The sequence below is a fragment of the Juglans regia genome, chromosome 7, assembly GCF_001411555.2.
Source record: "Juglans regia cultivar Chandler chromosome 7, Walnut 2.0, whole genome shotgun sequence".
Taxonomy (NCBI): domain Eukaryota; kingdom Viridiplantae; phylum Streptophyta; class Magnoliopsida; order Fagales; family Juglandaceae; genus Juglans; species Juglans regia.
In genome coordinates this window covers 40,895,282-40,912,346 of record NC_049907.1, presented here as the reverse complement: position 1 = coordinate 40,912,346, position 17,065 = coordinate 40,895,282, and the positions used below count along the sequence as shown (strand labels likewise).

Sequence of the window (17,065 nt, the reverse complement as noted above, 5' to 3'; positions counted from 1 at the left end):
AAGAAAAGAATAATCTGGTGTTGTTCCCATTAAAGTTTCAAAAGGAGATTTATTTTTAAGAACAGGAGTGGGCATTCGATTTATTAAATATGTGGCAGTTTGAAAAGCCTCAGCCCAATGGATATGAGGGACCATGGCATGAGACAGAAGAGACAAGCCTGTTTCAACAATGTGACGATGACGTCTTTCGACACTACCATTTTGTTGATGGGAATAGGGACATGTGAGTCGATGATGAATGCCTATGTTTAAAAAAACAGGATGAAGGGGTCGAAACTCACCCCCCCCCCCATCTGTCTGAACCGAAAGAATTTTGGAAGAAAATTGCGTAGTGACATAGTTGAGAAATGCTAAAATAATAGCAGTAACATTAGATTTTAATTGCATAGGAAAACACCAGATGAACTTGGAATAATCATCAACAATGGACAAGAAGTAACGAGTCCCTTTAGTAGATAAGACTGAGGCAGGACCCCATACATCCATGAACATTAATTGAAAAGGAAAAGTGGAACGTGTGGGTGACGCAGGATGAGAAAGAGCATGAGCTTTTGAAGAGGAGCATGCCGAACATGGAGTCAGAGCGATGCTGGTGGTGAGAGGTAGACGAAACTATTGAAGAATCAAGGAAGTGGTACGAGACGAAGGATGACCCAACCTGGAGTGCCAAAGTTGAGCTGAAGTTCGAACTGCAGAGAAAACTTTTGGTGAGGGAGAAGAAGGCACTGCAGCCGCGTGGAACACATATAATCCATCTTCAACGGGCCCCTGAAGTAGTGTTTCCTGGGTACATGCATCCTTCACAAGAAAAAAAGAGGAATGAAACTCAAAAATTACATTGTTGTCTTGACAAAATTGGCGTACAGAAAGAAGATTGCGAGAGATAGAAGGAACATGTAAAAGATTTGTGAGAAGAAAATTGCCAGTGTTTGAACTGAAAGAAGCGGAGCCAACATGCTGGATGGGAATACTAGAGCCATCTCCAATGCTTACTTGATCTGATCCCTGATAAACACTTGAATCCACATTAAGATTATTAATATCAGCAGTAAAATGATGTGTTGCTGCGGTGTCCGGGAACCATGTATGCGAAGAAGAAGGAGATGCAGTAAGAGCAGAGTAATTAGCAGCAAAGGTAGCAGGAGGGGGAGTCGGATAGGAGTGGTCATATCTATGATAACAAGCAGCGGCCATATGTCCTGGTTTGTTACAAACCTGACACATAGGACGAGAGTCAGAACGTGGTGAGAAATATTGAGGTGTTTGTTGAGGTGGGCGTGGAGCAGGAAGAATTCCTCTGCCAAAACCACGACCACGTCCTCGTCCCCCACGGAAATTGTTCCCACGACCTCGCCAATAATTATTATTGGGACTTTGAATTTTAGTGGTATTATGAGCAGCTATGGTGGTGCCAGAAAGCAGAGACTGAGTTTGATGGGAGAGCCTAGACTCATGGTTCAAAAGATAGCTAAAAAGCTGATGAGGAGATAGAGCATCTGGGCGAGTGGTCAAGGAGGTGACTAGACTTTCATAGTCAGTACCCAGTCCTGCTAGAAGATAAATCGCAAGTTCAGAATCATCTAGAGGACGACCAGCAGCACTTAAAGTGGAAGCAAGAGACCTTGCTTTATTGTAATAATCTGTGATAGACTCGGCACCTTTCTTTAGAGTAGCTAGCTGATACTTGGTATGGATGAGATGTGCTGAAGACTTGGCAGCAAACAGATTTTGTAACGTCGTCCAAACCTCACAGGAGGTAGAACAGTCCAAAACTTGTGCCAAGACCGAATCAGACAAAGACGAATTTATGGTGGACACTATCAATTTATCCTGTAAATGCCACTGAAGATGAGCCGGATTGGATTTATCATCAAGCAGAGCAGGAGGCCGAGGGAAGGAACCATCAACATATCGAAAAAGTTGATGCCCTTCAAGGTAAGGAACAATTTGAGCTTTCCATAAAAGAAAGTTATCAATTGTAAGCTTGATGTTGATGTAATTGGATGCATTGGTGAGAGGATTGAGAGTCTTGTTTGAAGAAGACATGAGTAGTGAAAGAGAGAAAGAAAAAAAAAATTTGAGAAGGAGTAAAAGAAATTAGGACGTGAGTCCGTTTTGGCTCTTTGATACCATGCTAAAACAAGCTAAATAAATTTGCACACAAAGTGTTTGAATAAAGTTCTAGATGAACTTTCACAAGAGAATTCTCTTTTCATTTCTCTGAGTCTGTTTTCCACACAATTACAATAAATCCAAGGTCAGTATATATAGACCTTTCCGTAACAGATTTTGCAGAGTATTACCATACATCATTTGACACCTGGCTAGGCTAGTTTATTACAAGGAAATTCTTCTCAACTTATGCTAAAGGACTCTTTGGAGGTACACACGTCTGCTGCCTTAATATGGCTTAAGTTTTGAGAAGGGATCGAGTTAGTTCTAAACCACATATGAGGTGTAAAAATATTTAAATAGTGTTAACTTTAAAGGAAAATAACGCATATATAATTATTTTCACAATTCTATTTTAAATTATGGATATTTTTATAATATCATTATTAAAAATATTATCATTTTATAAAAATATCATCAATATATTTTAGTTTTATAAAAGATTATAACAAAATTATGTGTGCTTTTTCTGAACTAGAAATATGGGTGGGGCTACTATGCCGCCCTACCTTTACCGTTGGGTGTACTGTCCAGATTTTTTTTTTTATATATATTTTTTATATATTTAAATATTTTTAAAAAATAAAAAAATATATCAATATATTTAAAATCACTTTCTTAATCACTAAAAAAAAAAAAAATTGACCAGCAATTAAATATAGCGATCAAAACAAAATGGATAAAGTAATATTTTCCTAGAATAGGAAATATACATGCAGTCACTCATTTTGTGTACCGCATACCTCTTGGCAGGAATAACGCACTGCTATTCTGTCAGGCCGTGCGCTCTCTCCCATCAAGTACATTTTCCTTCTAGGATAAGAAATGAGGTAAGATGATAAATTTATTAATAGTAAAGAAATAATAATAAAATAATAATAATTATAATATTTTATAGAGTTTTGAAACAAGAGAAAAAAAATTAAATTATAATATTATTATAATATAATTTTTTAATACAATCCCGCTGCTAAACGGTCAGGTTGTTTTTTGAAGAACATCAGCCATCATTCGATGAGCTACCACGTTAAAAATTACATAAAAGTGAGAATAGATGCAACCATACACAATAGGAAAGAGCTAGGTCACTATCAGCCCCTCCCTTTCATCTCTTCCGTTGGAAATTATCTGCTCACTACAACCAGAAATCATTTTTCTAGGAACCCACAAGTAAGTTCCAAATTCTTTTGTGCACCAATTTCTCTGAAACACAACAAACATCTGTGGCTCATATATTTTGCTTAGCTACAATTAGAAATTATTTTTCTTACAACTAGAATTTCGAGAACCCACAACACCCTGAAAAAAATTACTAAACAAAATGCCCAAAAAACTGAACTTTAGAAACAAGAAAAAAAAATGCATAATCGGAAGGTTTGTGAATTGGTTTGAAGACAGATCGGATGCAACATAAAAGAATTAAGCAAAAGGAAAATGCAAATTTGGAAGCCACTGTGAACACACACATACATAGAGAGAACCTCTGTCCACCCCCAAAGCCTCATCGTGCGTGATTTTCTCAAATATGCAATGCTCGGCTCACCTCCATTTTCTAGCCGTCGTTAACTCTAGCGCAGGTCGCTCTCTTGGGATCAGTTGTTGTCGAACCCAGTTGCGCCTCCGTCGATCTCCACCTATTCCCAACTCGAAACTCATAAAGAACTTGTCACTTCCTCTCTTTGGGTGGCCGGACCAAGTTACGCGAGGGCCGGACAACACAGGTGCAAGGGTTTGTCGTCGATTGCAAGAGGGGGCTAAAGGGTCTGCGTCGATTGCGAGAGGTGCATTGGTTGCAAGAGGGGGGGAAGGATTTGGTGTGGTTGATTGCGAAGTGATGAATAATCGGCTTATGTGCGTTCACACAAAAACTAAGATGTGAAACCTACGTGACAATAAACTATTAGGGGGCTGTTGTTTTGAGTTATTAGCCCTACAGGTTATAAGGTATTCTCTTTTTAATATTATATTTGTTTTGAGGTTTGAAAAAGTTGAATTATTTTTTATATTTGTTTTGAGGTTTGAAAAAATTATAATGATTAGTTTGAAAAAATTATAATAATTAATTTAAAAATATTATATTTGAGTGATGTTTAAGAAGTGAATAAGACAAAATAAAATGAGATAAAAGGAGACAAAAAAATATTATCAAACATCCCTAAGTTTGTCGTGGCAGAAATGACTTAAAACCATTCAATGCAACAAATGGGCTGTGCTTACATGATCAGAAACGGGCCACATATAAGCTAGAAGCTGGGCTAACTAGGAATGAATAAGAAAAATTAATAAAGATGATGAACGGAGTTCAAACCTCTCTAACCAAACTCCGGGCAGTCCCAAACCATATTGGCAAAGTATTCCAGCTCAACGATGATAATCAATGTAATTGGAATAACTACATTGACTAATAGCTCTAATAAACATAACAAAAAGAAGAAGATATTTTTGGCTCTTATAATTGCTGCTTCTACAAATTTAAAATAAAATAAAATAGCCATCTCCTTCCATCAAGAGTAGGTCAAATCACTTCTACAGTAACCACAACTGCATGCACCAATTACTCTTTCTTCCATAACTTTCTATACTATTCATTTCGAACCTCTAGTTGAGGGATCGCTATCTGAAATTCTGAATCCTTCTTCTGATCTCCTGATATCCCCAGCCACGACATTCCAAGCCCAAAATGACCCAACTATACCAAAATAATAATGGCTTTCGGTGATTGCTCAATGAGGTCTCTCTCTCTCTCTCTCTCTCTCTCTCTCTCTCTCTCTCTCTCTCTCTCTCTCTCTCTCTCTCTCTCTCAATGGAAAATTAACAAGGTACCTCAAGATTTTACTTTAATTTTAATGTTTCGTATGATAAAAATAAAATAAAGAGCTATTCTATGTACAATCGGATTTGCGAACTAATATGTGTACCAATGTTGACGTGAACTATTTTGTGAAATGTTTATTTTCAAATCCGCACCGTTTTATTAAAGTCTACATTTCCACCTTAGTATTGGTGCACGTATTGATGCGCAAATCCGCTTACAACTAGATTTTTCCTAAAATAAATAATGAAAATTGAGAAATAATATTTACAATTTTATGGTGTGTAAGTTCATGCACTCTTTATAAAAAAAATGAGTAAATATGGAATCCATATGAAAAAAGAGAAATAATATTTACAATCTTAAGGTATACAAATCTCGTACACTCGCTTTAAAAAAAATGTAAATTTGGAATCCATATAAAAAATTATTTTTTTAATAGTAAATTCCGTTTTTTTTTTAAATGAGTATTTAAGATTGCATATCGTTTGACTATGACTCTTTATCTAGCATTATTTTGAGAAAAAATAATTTTTTTAATAATTGATCTCATTTTTTAAGTCTCGTGCATGAGTTTGCCACTCATGATATTTAACATTACTCGTAAATGATATAAGATTTAATAATGTTTAAAGAATTCATATAGATAATAATAAATATTATAAGGTCCCTTTATTTTACTTAATTTGTTTCTATTTGAATTTTTAAATTTAGATCAAAATTAAAAAAAAAAAAATCTAGGGTAATTTCCTTGGAGCTCAATAAAAAAGAAAAAAATGTCGCCAATAGAAGCATGTTCTTCTATCGTTTTCACTAAGGTTATGTACATTTATATATTAGACAAACTTATCCGTTATGCTTAAATTTGTCTTATATGTATTACGCAAATTTATATATAAGGAGTCCGTTACATTAGCATTATCCAGATTGAAAAAAACAAAGGTAGGGTTTGATGGTAAACTTTCCCAAACGGCAGGCAGCCCATAAAGTGCCAAATTGGGTCTAATAGCATTCTCAGCCTCAAAGTCTTATCTTTTAGCCACCGACAGCCGAACTCCCATCTCAATTTCAATCTCGTCTCTTCTCTTCATCGCTCTCTTGTATGTATTTATTGAAAAAATATTTATGCATTATTTTTTTATTATTTTATAAAATGATATTAAATGATAAATTTACGAATAAAATATAATAAATAATTTTTAATTATCTAATATTTATATCGTGGAATGATGAGAATATGATAAAAATTAAAATAATAAATATCATTCATTTATTGGGTCGGGTGGTGGGGTTGGGCAAGTGCCATTTTGTGCTTTCAATGCATGTAATAATATTCCTAGTCAAAGGTGGTGAAACCCAATTTGGTAGCAATCACATAAGACTCTTATTTCTTTTAATAGTACATGCATATACCAAACCCAATTTCATATATCCACCAAACCGGATGAGCAAAGGGTAATCATATATCTATAATATTTTTTTTTATATATTTATAAAATTTTTATAATTTATTTTTAATCAATGACACTTTATCAAACTATCTTTCATTTTAAACAGAATTGTAAATAGTTGTAGATTAATTATAAAATTATTATTTTTTGAATACAAAATAGTAAAATAAATCGATACTATTTGTCAAAGACTCACAAAGGTTTCTCTCTATGCTTGCTTAGAATAATAATAATAATAAAAGCTTGTCTATGTTTTACCCGTATTTTTTAATAAGATTTATTTATTTTTTAAATTTCGCCAGTAGATTATTGATTTTATATTTGTAAAGTCTTTTATGACTATTCAGATCCACTTTAAACTTGATGGTAGTATTTGACTTAATAATAATTATAATGAGTTATTGTACCATTTAAAATTTTAAGGAAAAGAAGTGAAAATTAAAAGATTTTAGGGGAGGAGGGTGATGCGAATACAATATATATAATTTCGTTTAAATTGAGAAGTGATCTTAATTCATTTTATTATTATAAATTTTTTAAATTTTTATATAAAATATAATAAATAATATAATTTTAAAAAATTTAAAATAATAATAATATTAAAAAATAATATTTTATTTAATTTTTAATTTTTATTTTAATTCATCAACTATGCGTAAAAGTTGAAGGACAATCTGGTCAACTAAAATAGCACAAACAGACGACTAATACCGATGGGTCATCGTCCCGGCCCAAAAACGCTCCAAAGTCCTCAATCTCCCTCCCTCACTAGTCACTCCTTCCCCCATTCTCTACTCTCTCTCTCTAAACTCCCCAAAACCTCCGTTTCGAAAAAAGCTCCCTCTCTCTCTCTCTCCCCGTTACATAGAGAACTTCATTTTGAATCTCTGTTAAACTCAACCGATCCGACTCTCTGAACCTCATCTCCCTCTGTAATGCGGCTTCCGATAATCAATCACGTATCGGAGATCAGCCGGCTCGTCCTCTTCTTATCAGAGTTGACTCGGTGAGAATCAACTTTTATATCTTTTGAATGGGGTCGGTGCCTTCAACTCCGCTCAAGAGCGACAACGCCCGGCCACAGGACACCGCTGAGTATCTGATCGGAACCTTCGTCGGCGAGAAATCGTTCCCTATCTCCTCTGATTTCTGGCAGAAACTCCTCGAGCTCCCTCTCAACTTTCGCTGGCCCGCCCACCGTGTTCTCCAGGCCTGCGAGCTTCTCGGTGAGCAAATGCTCTCGTAGTCATTGTTATTATCAGAACCAATTTCCTCTCGTGGCGTTTACAGTGTATGAATATGCTTGAATTAGATTCTAGTCTTGGTGTTTATAATTTGAAGCTGTAATGGACTGATTTTATGCCTTTCAAACTTCATTACATCCATAATTGTGCGTGTTGTTTTGATTCTGTTTTCTTGTTTTCTCCCCCTGTGCAGAGCAAAATAACCAATACACGAGGCATCTGGCAAAGATTTTAATCCATCTTTCATGGTGCTTGCAAGAGTGTATTTCAGCTTCCGGTGCTCCGTCCGGTGCATACGATAAGGCTGTTAATGCTGTCTACATCTCATCTGTTTTCTTAAAGCACTTGATTGAAAGTGCCAAAAGCGATGACATTGAGGAGTTGTATCTCTTCCTAGATGTAAAGGAACCCATACCAAAGGATTTTATCCAAGGTACTTGGTTTGTAATTCTTTGAAATTTTTTATTTTATTTGTTACTCTTTCCTTATCATCTGTAAATAGAGGATGTGATTTGAAATGATTGATAAAAACATGGTGATTTTCCTTAACTGTCTTTTATTTTATATTTAGGCCTAGCATGGATCTTTTTATGAGCAAGATAATTTTATTAAAGTGTACCATGGCTTTGAGAAGAATCTTGCTTGTTTCTTGAAAAAAAAAAAAAAAAACAAAGTGAGGGTAATTCAAGAAATGAAGGATCATGAAATTTACTTTGGGAGAGTTTGATATATTTCAAGAGAGCTTAGGAAAGAAAGCTAACAGGTATTATATAATTTCCAGAGATTGAATATTCACTCTTTTTGTGTGTTGTGGGGTGTTTGGTCTAAAATTTTCCTGTCTGGATATAAGAATTTGTCAAAGTATTGTATTAGTGATTTGCAGGTGTTTCATTGTCACCTTCTTGAGTTAGGGCAAATATAGTGATAGCAGCATAGTTGTTACTCTTTTTTTGATAAGTAGCATAGTTGTTACTCTACAAGTGCATTGGTAATCGCTGGGGTGTAGCTAGTTACCCTGGCATTTCTGTGTAGGATCCTCGCATCTATCAGTAACCTCTATTTCTATTTGTTACACAAGTGATGTATGTGGGGATTTTATTGATTACCTATATTAAAAAAAAGTATGTGGGGATTAGTGGTCGAAAATTTTCGTCTGGATGGAAGAATTTCCCAAAGTATTCTATTTGTGATGTACAGGTGTTTCTTTGTCGCCTGCTTGCGTTAGGGTGAAGATGGTGATAGTAGCATAGTTGTTACTCTACAATTGCATTAATCGCTAGGGTGTAGCCAGTTGCCCTGGCATTTCTGTGTAGGATACTTGCGCCTATCAGTAACCTCAATTTATATTTGTTACACAAGTGATGTATGTGGGGATTGGTGGTTGTGACCACCTTTCTGATCCTTACCCCTTCTACGTGTACTTTAAGCCAACTATTTCCTTGAAATCTCCCTCGAACCAAATCATATTTTCCTTTCTTTGTTCCAACTAGGTGTTTCTCTTGTATACAGCCAGTGTTAAGCTTTGCCTATTGTTATTATCAACAAAGTTCATAATTATCATAAAAAATTAACACTTTTCTTTCTTTGTGAGAATGTACTGAGGGAGAACGATTGGCACTCTTTTGGCCTCAGTTGAATGGTTTTTAAGCTTATTGCTGTTACTTCTTAGTATTTTCTCTCTCTTTGAAGGGTGGGGAGGTTGGAATGTAAAGAAGGTGGGTCCAAGAATTGTGAAAAACTGGTTTTTCTTTTTTAATTTCTTTTTGCTGGGTGTGATGACTATATTTTCCTCCTCTCGCTAAAAACAGAAATGGAGCTCAAGATTAAAGAATGTTTGAAGGAAATGTTTGATCTGTGAAGACTTTACCACGTGATGAATCTTGGTTTAGTTGATCATATCTTCTGTCATCGAAACAACTGGAACTTGTCTTTTAAACAGGAACTGCTATAGGTTCTCCAGTGTTTTGTTTTGAGCCTTATCCTGTATACTTACCTGCTTGTTCAATGTCTATGTTCTCTACCTCATAGTAGAAAAATCATTATAGGCCTCAAATTATTGTTTTTATATGCAGATGAAAGCATCGAGAATTTGGTTATGCATACAGTGCTTAGCTTTATCAGCTCAGTAGATGTGAGGTACATGCTAGTCTAGCCTATGGGTTTTTGATTGTTGAGAATCATATATTATCTTCCCTGATTATTGTTTATCTTTTCACAAGTCCCAACACATACCTCCTACATTTGGAGCTGCTTAATTTCATGCTGATTGCAATGTCTACTCAGCTTCTCTGTGGACCATCTCCGGGACCAAAAGACGTTAACCCGTTTATTGATGCAGCAATTGTTCAGGTTACATGATTAAACTTTGGCCGCTTCCAATTTCCAAATCGTTCCAATATATTGTTAGCATCTTAGATTGCTACTGCTTTTTTCAGGATAACTCTTTGGTTAGTTTGGTTGTGCACAAACTACTGCTGAATTACATCTCACAACCTGGCATGCCCTTCAAAAGTTCATCATATTCCATATTTTATGAAGGAAGTCAGCCTAGTGTTTTACAAAGAGTTGGCTCTGCAGCTGGTATGGTCCTTTGACTCCTTTCCCTTGATGCTCATATTCTTTCTAGTTTGTTTGCAAGTGCTTCCACTGTGAATGTTACTGGTAATGGACCAAATAGCATATCTTATGCTTTGTTGTCCATACATTCTCCTAAGATTTCAAATCTTATGCTTCATTAGAACATTATCACACCCTTTTTGTCAATGCAAAATTAGTTTTTGGGGAATGTTCAAGGGTTACATCGTTGACAGAAGCTTCTCCTGTTATTATATTCTTCTTCCTTGCAGCAAATTTTGTCTTGTTACCATTGAGTTATTTGGGCAGTTCAAGAGGTGAAGGCTCAAGAAGTCCATTGGTAGACTGTAGTCTACTTGTGCTTCTTGTGCTCATTCATTATCATAAATGTGTTGTGAGCAACGAGTCCATAACAGATTTGAGTGTTGATGGTCATACTTCAGATTCTCTTCTGAAAGAAAATACATATTTTTCTGACAACCCTTACTGCAAGGCCTTGGAGAATGCGACAGATTTTGAATGTAAGACCGTAAATTTCATTATTTATTTTGTGATCTTTTTTTTTTCAAGGTTTGCTTTTCTAAATCAGTGCCCTTCTTGCAGTTGACCGTATAGATGTTGAGGGCAATGCATATACTGATCCAGTTGTGAGGTTACCGTTTGCTTCTTTATTTGATACTCTTGGCATGTGAGTGTTTATTCTTCCTTATTGATAATCTTGGCATGTGAGTGTCTTCCTTCTGTATCAGTATATGAAGTTTAGATTTATTCCTTGGTTTATACTGATAAAAAAAGATTTATTGCTTGGTTTATATCATTTGAGTGTACACTGATTCTCTCTTTTCTGGAATTCAATTTTGTGTTGAAGTTGGAATGATTTGCATCACATTCACATTTGAATGTGCTGTACTGAATGCAACTACATTTATCAGCTGAATGTATCTGATTAAAATAGATCAGTTTCTTGACAACGAATTCTAATGGTAGCATATTCTGTGCAATATGGCTGCTGGCCTGCCAGTATGTTTGGCTTGTTATTTCTGCCTAGGGGTCAGCAATTTAATTCACCATTCCTCTCTGATTTGTGCTTTATTTATTAGTATTGAGACCCCCTTTTCTTCCTTGTCCTGGTTTCAAGGGGTTGGAACCCTACTTTTATGAGTCGTTTTTCCAGTGTCAAATCCCTTCGTGTGAAATCCATGGTTCTTTTTTTTGGAATCAATAGTTGTCACAAATGAAGTGGAAGTTTTGTTCCATGTAAATATTTTGCAATCCGAACCCGGTCTATGCAAGAACCTTTTTTTTTTTGTGGCTATAACAATGAAGCTTGGAACTATATGTAATCATTCTTGTATTTTTGCAAGAGAAAAGGTTTTGTAACATGTAGGGGTGTAAACCGGTCGGTCCGGTCCGGTCCGGTCCGGTCTGGTGACGGACCGAATATTTTCGGTCCATCAACGGACCGGACCGGACCGGACCGAACACCCCATAGGGACCGGACCGGACCGGTAGTTATCGGTCCGGTCCGGTCCGGTCGGTCCATTCGGTCCGGCATATTTTTTTTTTAAATCAATTAATAAAAAAAATTTATTTAAAATACTAAATTAAATTAAGTGACTTATTAATATGGATTAGGTAACAAACTCAATAAAAAAATATTTTATATGGTCAATGATAATAAATTAAATGAAAATTACATTATTAATTTATATAATTACTATATAATTAACTAATTGATATTATATATTAGTTAATTCATAGAATATTAACAAGTGTTAATAACATATTTAAATAAGAGGTTAGATTAAGATATATATAAAATATTGTTAATTTATAAAATATTAACAAGTATTAATAACATATTTAAAATTTTATATTGTTAATTGTATAATTATTATATAAATAATATATATAATTTTTTTTTTTAATTATTCGGTCGGTCCGGTCCGGTCCGGTCCGAGAAATCTCCACCCCGGGACCGGACCGAAGACCGAAACTTTCACATTCAATGGACCGAAACCGACCATGCATTTGGTCGGTCCGGTCCGGTCCGGACCGAACCGGTCGGTCCGGTCGGTTTCTCCGGTCCGGACCGACCGGTTTACACCCCTAGTAACATGTAAGGATAAGAATTTATTATATTGTTTTAGTCACAAATTTGTTGCATTTTAGTTGTTTCGAGGAGTTATATTGTGCGGTTTCTTCACTTTGTGATGCTGTTTCTCCATCTGAGAAAGATCCCAACATTCTCAGAACCCTGCATCAGCTCCCCCTCCACCCTTATTCCTGTCGCATTTGAGTAACCCATAACGGTTCTGCATTTACAGGTGCTTGGCTGATGAGGCTGCTGTCTTATTGCTTTATTCACTGCTGGAAGGGAACTCTGACTTTTTGGAGTATGTTTTGGTGCGAACTGATTTGGATACATTGGTATGAAGCAGTAGTTCAAGTTTTTACTTTTACCCAAAATAACACAAACAATAATATCACCTTTATATGGTGTATATAATTTCTTAAATTTGTCTCTAATCAAGCAACCTGGTGTTGTATTTGCTATTGATGTGGCATGGCTCCAACATACCCTAATTCTGATCTGTGTTTTCATGATGAAATTAACAGTTGATTCCCATTTTGGAGGCTTTATATGATGCTCCTAGGAAGACCCCCAATCAAATCTACATGTTACTCATTATACTTCTAATACTCAGCCAGGATTTGTCATTTAACGCAAGCATTCATAAGCTGGTAAGGATTATATTTGTTTGCCATTTATGTTTTACAAAGGGATTGTATTAACATAGATGATGTGGACAGATATTGCCCGGTGTTCCATGGTACAAAGAACGCCTCCTTCATCAGACATCTCTTGGTTCCTTGATGGTCATTATTCTCATAAGGACTGTGCAATATAATCTCTCTAAGCTGAGGGTAAACTTCACTGATCCATATTGCTAATTTGCTTATGTTCTATATTTTTTTTTATAAGTAAACAATATTATTGATAAGGATAGACAAAGTCCAAGTACACAAGATGGTATACAAGAGACAAGACCTATCTAGGTCGCAAAAGTGAAAACAAGAAAATCATGTAAATTAAGGCCATTAAATCTATAGCTATGGCCCTTAGAAATAAAATAGAGAAAAATAAAGGTCAAAGCTCCTCAAGTGTCCGCTCCTTATCTTCAAATGTCCGATCGTTACTTTCTCGCCATGCTTATGTTCTATATTTGTGATAACTTTGATGCAATTGCTAGACATGAGTCCTGCAGCAGGCTGCATATGCCAATGTCCTGTACAAATATTCTTTTTGACTGGTACAAAAGAGCACACATTTTTTTGATAAGTAAAGACTCGAGCACACATATGAGATAGAACTTGTGCTTCCCCTCCATCCCTCATGGTTGGAAGAGATGTCGTTTGGTCTGAGGGCTATAGACATAAATTGATCGATACCAATTTTGTGCTTTTTGCTAAGGATGATGGCAGGAGCTTGACCTGAACCTGATCCCTTGAAAATGGCCCAATGAAAAGCCTGAAATCTGGGTCGTATATTTGTAATCCACCCATTAACTTGCTGTAATTTGGTTATTTCTATCTAGTACCTGCACCTAGAGGCTGAGACAGGATGTGTTACCCTTTCTTTTGGTGATTAGATGAGTTACCCAATTAACTGCATTATTGGTAGTTATATTAAAAAATTAGTGTATACATGCACCTATGCTTACACATTATAGATAAAAGACAGGAAGACAATAATATCAACTGCTCGTCATACCCTGAACTGCTTGGAGGGTGGGTTCATAGGTTCAGTGTCTCACGGTTGAGTGTTTTGTATTTACCTGTTCAAGAGAAAGGAAAAAGAAACCTTGTAGATAAGTTAATTGAAAACTCAATATCTCACAACATTAGTTCAAAATTTGTTTCACTTAATGTTTTCCTTTATCCATTTTACATAAAAAAATGTTGCTGGTATGTAGCTGGATATCTACTTGTAGCTCGCTTCTTTCGATAATCCTTTTTAAAATTTTCAATCATACAGGATGTTTATCTTCATACAACCTGTCTAGCTACATTGGCTAATATGGCACCTCATGTCCACCGTTTGAGTTCATATGCATCACAGAGGCTGGTCAGCCTTTTCTATATGCTCTCACGCAAGTAAGCTACTTACCTTCACACTTTGCTGCTTCATGTTTGGTGTGTGACGATCTTATGATTGCTCCTGTTAATGCAACAATGGATATAGGTATAACAAATTAGCGGAGCTAAGAGATGATAGGATGCATCTAGCCAAAGGCAGCAACAGTCTTACAGAAGATATGGTCTGTAACACTATCTACCTCAAATTTGAGCCTGTTTTGATGTGGAGCCTTTCATACCTATCAAAAAACTTAAGTATTTGTTTGACTAAGCAGATTGTTCTTGTTTCAGTCGACAGAGTTGCATATATATACTGACTTCCTGAGACTTGTTCTTGAAATTTTAAATGCAATTTTGACTCATGCCCTGCCACGGAATCCTGAGGTATCATCTTTTACTGTAATAATGATTAAAGTGAGAGAAACTTTTTTTTAGTTTCACATTAGCACCTTTCAGGTTTTCTGAATCTATCGGCAGGTTGTATATGCGATAATGCACAGACAGGAGGTCTTCCAGCCATTCAAGCATCATCCACGCTTCAACGAGCTGCTTGAAAACATTTATACTGTATGCTCCAGAATATTCTGTTAGAAGTCGTTTCATCAATTCTTTGTCTCAGCAATATTGCAATATCTTATACAGCAAGGTTACGTTGTTGTTAATTATCGATAAGGTTTTCTATACTATGTGTTACTGACTTCTTTGGTCTCTTCTGTCGCCGTAGGTTTTAGATTTTTTTAATAGTCGCATGGATGCACAATCAATGGATGGTGAATGGTCAGTTGAGAAAGTACAGCAAGTCATAGTTATTAACTGCCGCTCTTGGCGGGGTGAGGGGATGAAGGTAAGAATTGGAAAAAAGATGGTAAAATTATGAGTGCAGTTTAAAATGGGAACATTATCTTTAGGACTAACATGCCTTTGTCTTAGCAGATGTTTACACAACTACGCTTCACATACGAACAAGAGAGTCATCCCGAAGAGTTCTTTATTCCATATGTGTGGCAGCTAGTTTTATCCCGTTGGTACTGTTCCTGCCTCTCTAAGCATTATTTTATAGAACTCCTTTCAACTTGGTCATTATCAAAGTAGTTTGCATTGGCTGGCAATCATGCTGGTTTTTGAGTTTCTTAACCTTGCTTGAGTAATTATCAGAGATTCCTTTCATATTGCTGATAAACTGGAAGTCACATCACACTTTGATGGATCTTGCCATTGATTTTTAGTTTTATTCTATTTATTTTAACACCAAAAAGTTTTTTTTTTTTTTAATATGCCTTCAATTTGTGATTCTTTGTTCTGTCCTTTCTTCAGTATATTCAGCTTCAATTCAGGAGCCATAAACTTGTTTCCAGTTGATCCACCTGTAGAAGTAAGTATCTGGATTCATTTTATGAATTTCACTTTTAAATGTATATATACTTATAAAAAAAAAACTTTTAAAATGTATATATGTAGGGGGGAACTTTTTCTTTCTTTTACTTTGGGGATGAGGCTTGGTTTGCAATATGAAAGTACACTGGTTGTCACCAACTTTTACTATCACCTCCCCTTGGTCATTGAAAATAAGGAATCTTATATAGGGTTAATCAGCATCTAGAGATCATTGAAAAATTAAAATACCCATATTAGAATAATTGTCTTTTTGGCTTGTAACCCTTCTCAAATTCAAGATGTTCAGCTTATAAAAAATCATATAAGTCAAAGGAACCTTTTGAATTTTCTACTGATGTTTACTAAAAAGCATAGATGTCTAGGAAAAACCCACTCCTTCGCTAGGAGCTCTCGGACTTTTGGTAACACAAATTCTTTCTTGGTTGCAGATACAAGAGAATGACGGAATGGTATCAAGTAAGCACCAAAATGGAGAGTTGAGCGTGCACGGACTTCTTCTCGATCCATAGTGGGTGCAATGTTAATTGTCGCCACCAGAAAGATTCATGCACCTTGATGCATATATGTAAATATATGAAATAGTGTTTATGTTCTGCTCATTCTTTCTGTCCATATGTTTGCTTCCATGTAGAGGCCCTTCTCCCACAGAAAATTTGAGATAATCAATGTAATGAATAAGAGATGATGCTTATTCCCCCCCAACCCCCTGCGCGGGCGGGAAAAAAGTAAAAAAAATAAGAGATGTTGCTCAATTCCATTTTTAACACCATTATTTTTTGGAGTTATGCCATTATGTTTTCCATTTTATAGCTTTTATGGTAACAGTGTTACCGAGATCATATGATATATCAGTAACAATTATTTCATGAAAAAAAAGAGGGGTGTAGTTTGACCATTACACTTAAAAAACTCTCTCCGTACACTCGTAGGAAAAAACTTTCTCGTTTTGATCTCGTCGTTTATGGTGCTGATTTATTAGCATTCTGGAATGGTGATGGCAATGGGCCATACTAAGGAGTTGATCATAGACTCCAAACGTTTTACTTTAGTGAAAGAGGGGCGTAGTTTGACCATTACAGAGAAAGGATGGAGGGTGGTGGCTAAGGTGGTGTTGGGACCAATAGCTGTTCAATGGCTGGTGAAAGTGATGGAGGAGTGCACAAATGAAGAAAAAAGAGATTATTATACCACAGTTCGGAAAGGCAGCCATAGTTTCATAGTCCAACGTTGTTCGAATGCTAGAGGGAGATATATGGCGGTGATAGAATATGGAGGTG

The 17,065-nt window shown here is 35.8% G+C and overlaps 1 protein-coding gene across 1 annotated transcript; it reads left to right on the top strand.

Moving 5' to 3' along the window:
* The first annotated feature begins 7,174 nt into the window (after positions 1-7,174).
* Positions 7,175-16,573, top strand: LOC108989483 (dymeclin-like). Its single transcript, XM_018963103.2, has 18 exons — positions 7,175-7,661; positions 7,873-8,112; positions 9,752-9,815; positions 9,899-10,028; positions 10,115-10,259; positions 10,526-10,774; positions 10,857-10,941; positions 12,581-12,683; positions 12,873-12,998; positions 13,068-13,181; positions 14,293-14,411; positions 14,500-14,575; positions 14,685-14,777; positions 14,871-14,960; positions 15,118-15,237; positions 15,327-15,418; positions 15,708-15,765; positions 16,217-16,573. Exons 1-18 carry the CDS (start codon positions 7,469-7,471, stop codon positions 16,295-16,297), a joined length of 2,178 nt encoding a protein of 725 aa, XP_018818648.2. The 5' UTR covers positions 7,175-7,468; the 3' UTR covers positions 16,298-16,573.
* The last annotated feature ends 492 nt before the right edge of the window (positions 16,574-17,065 follow it).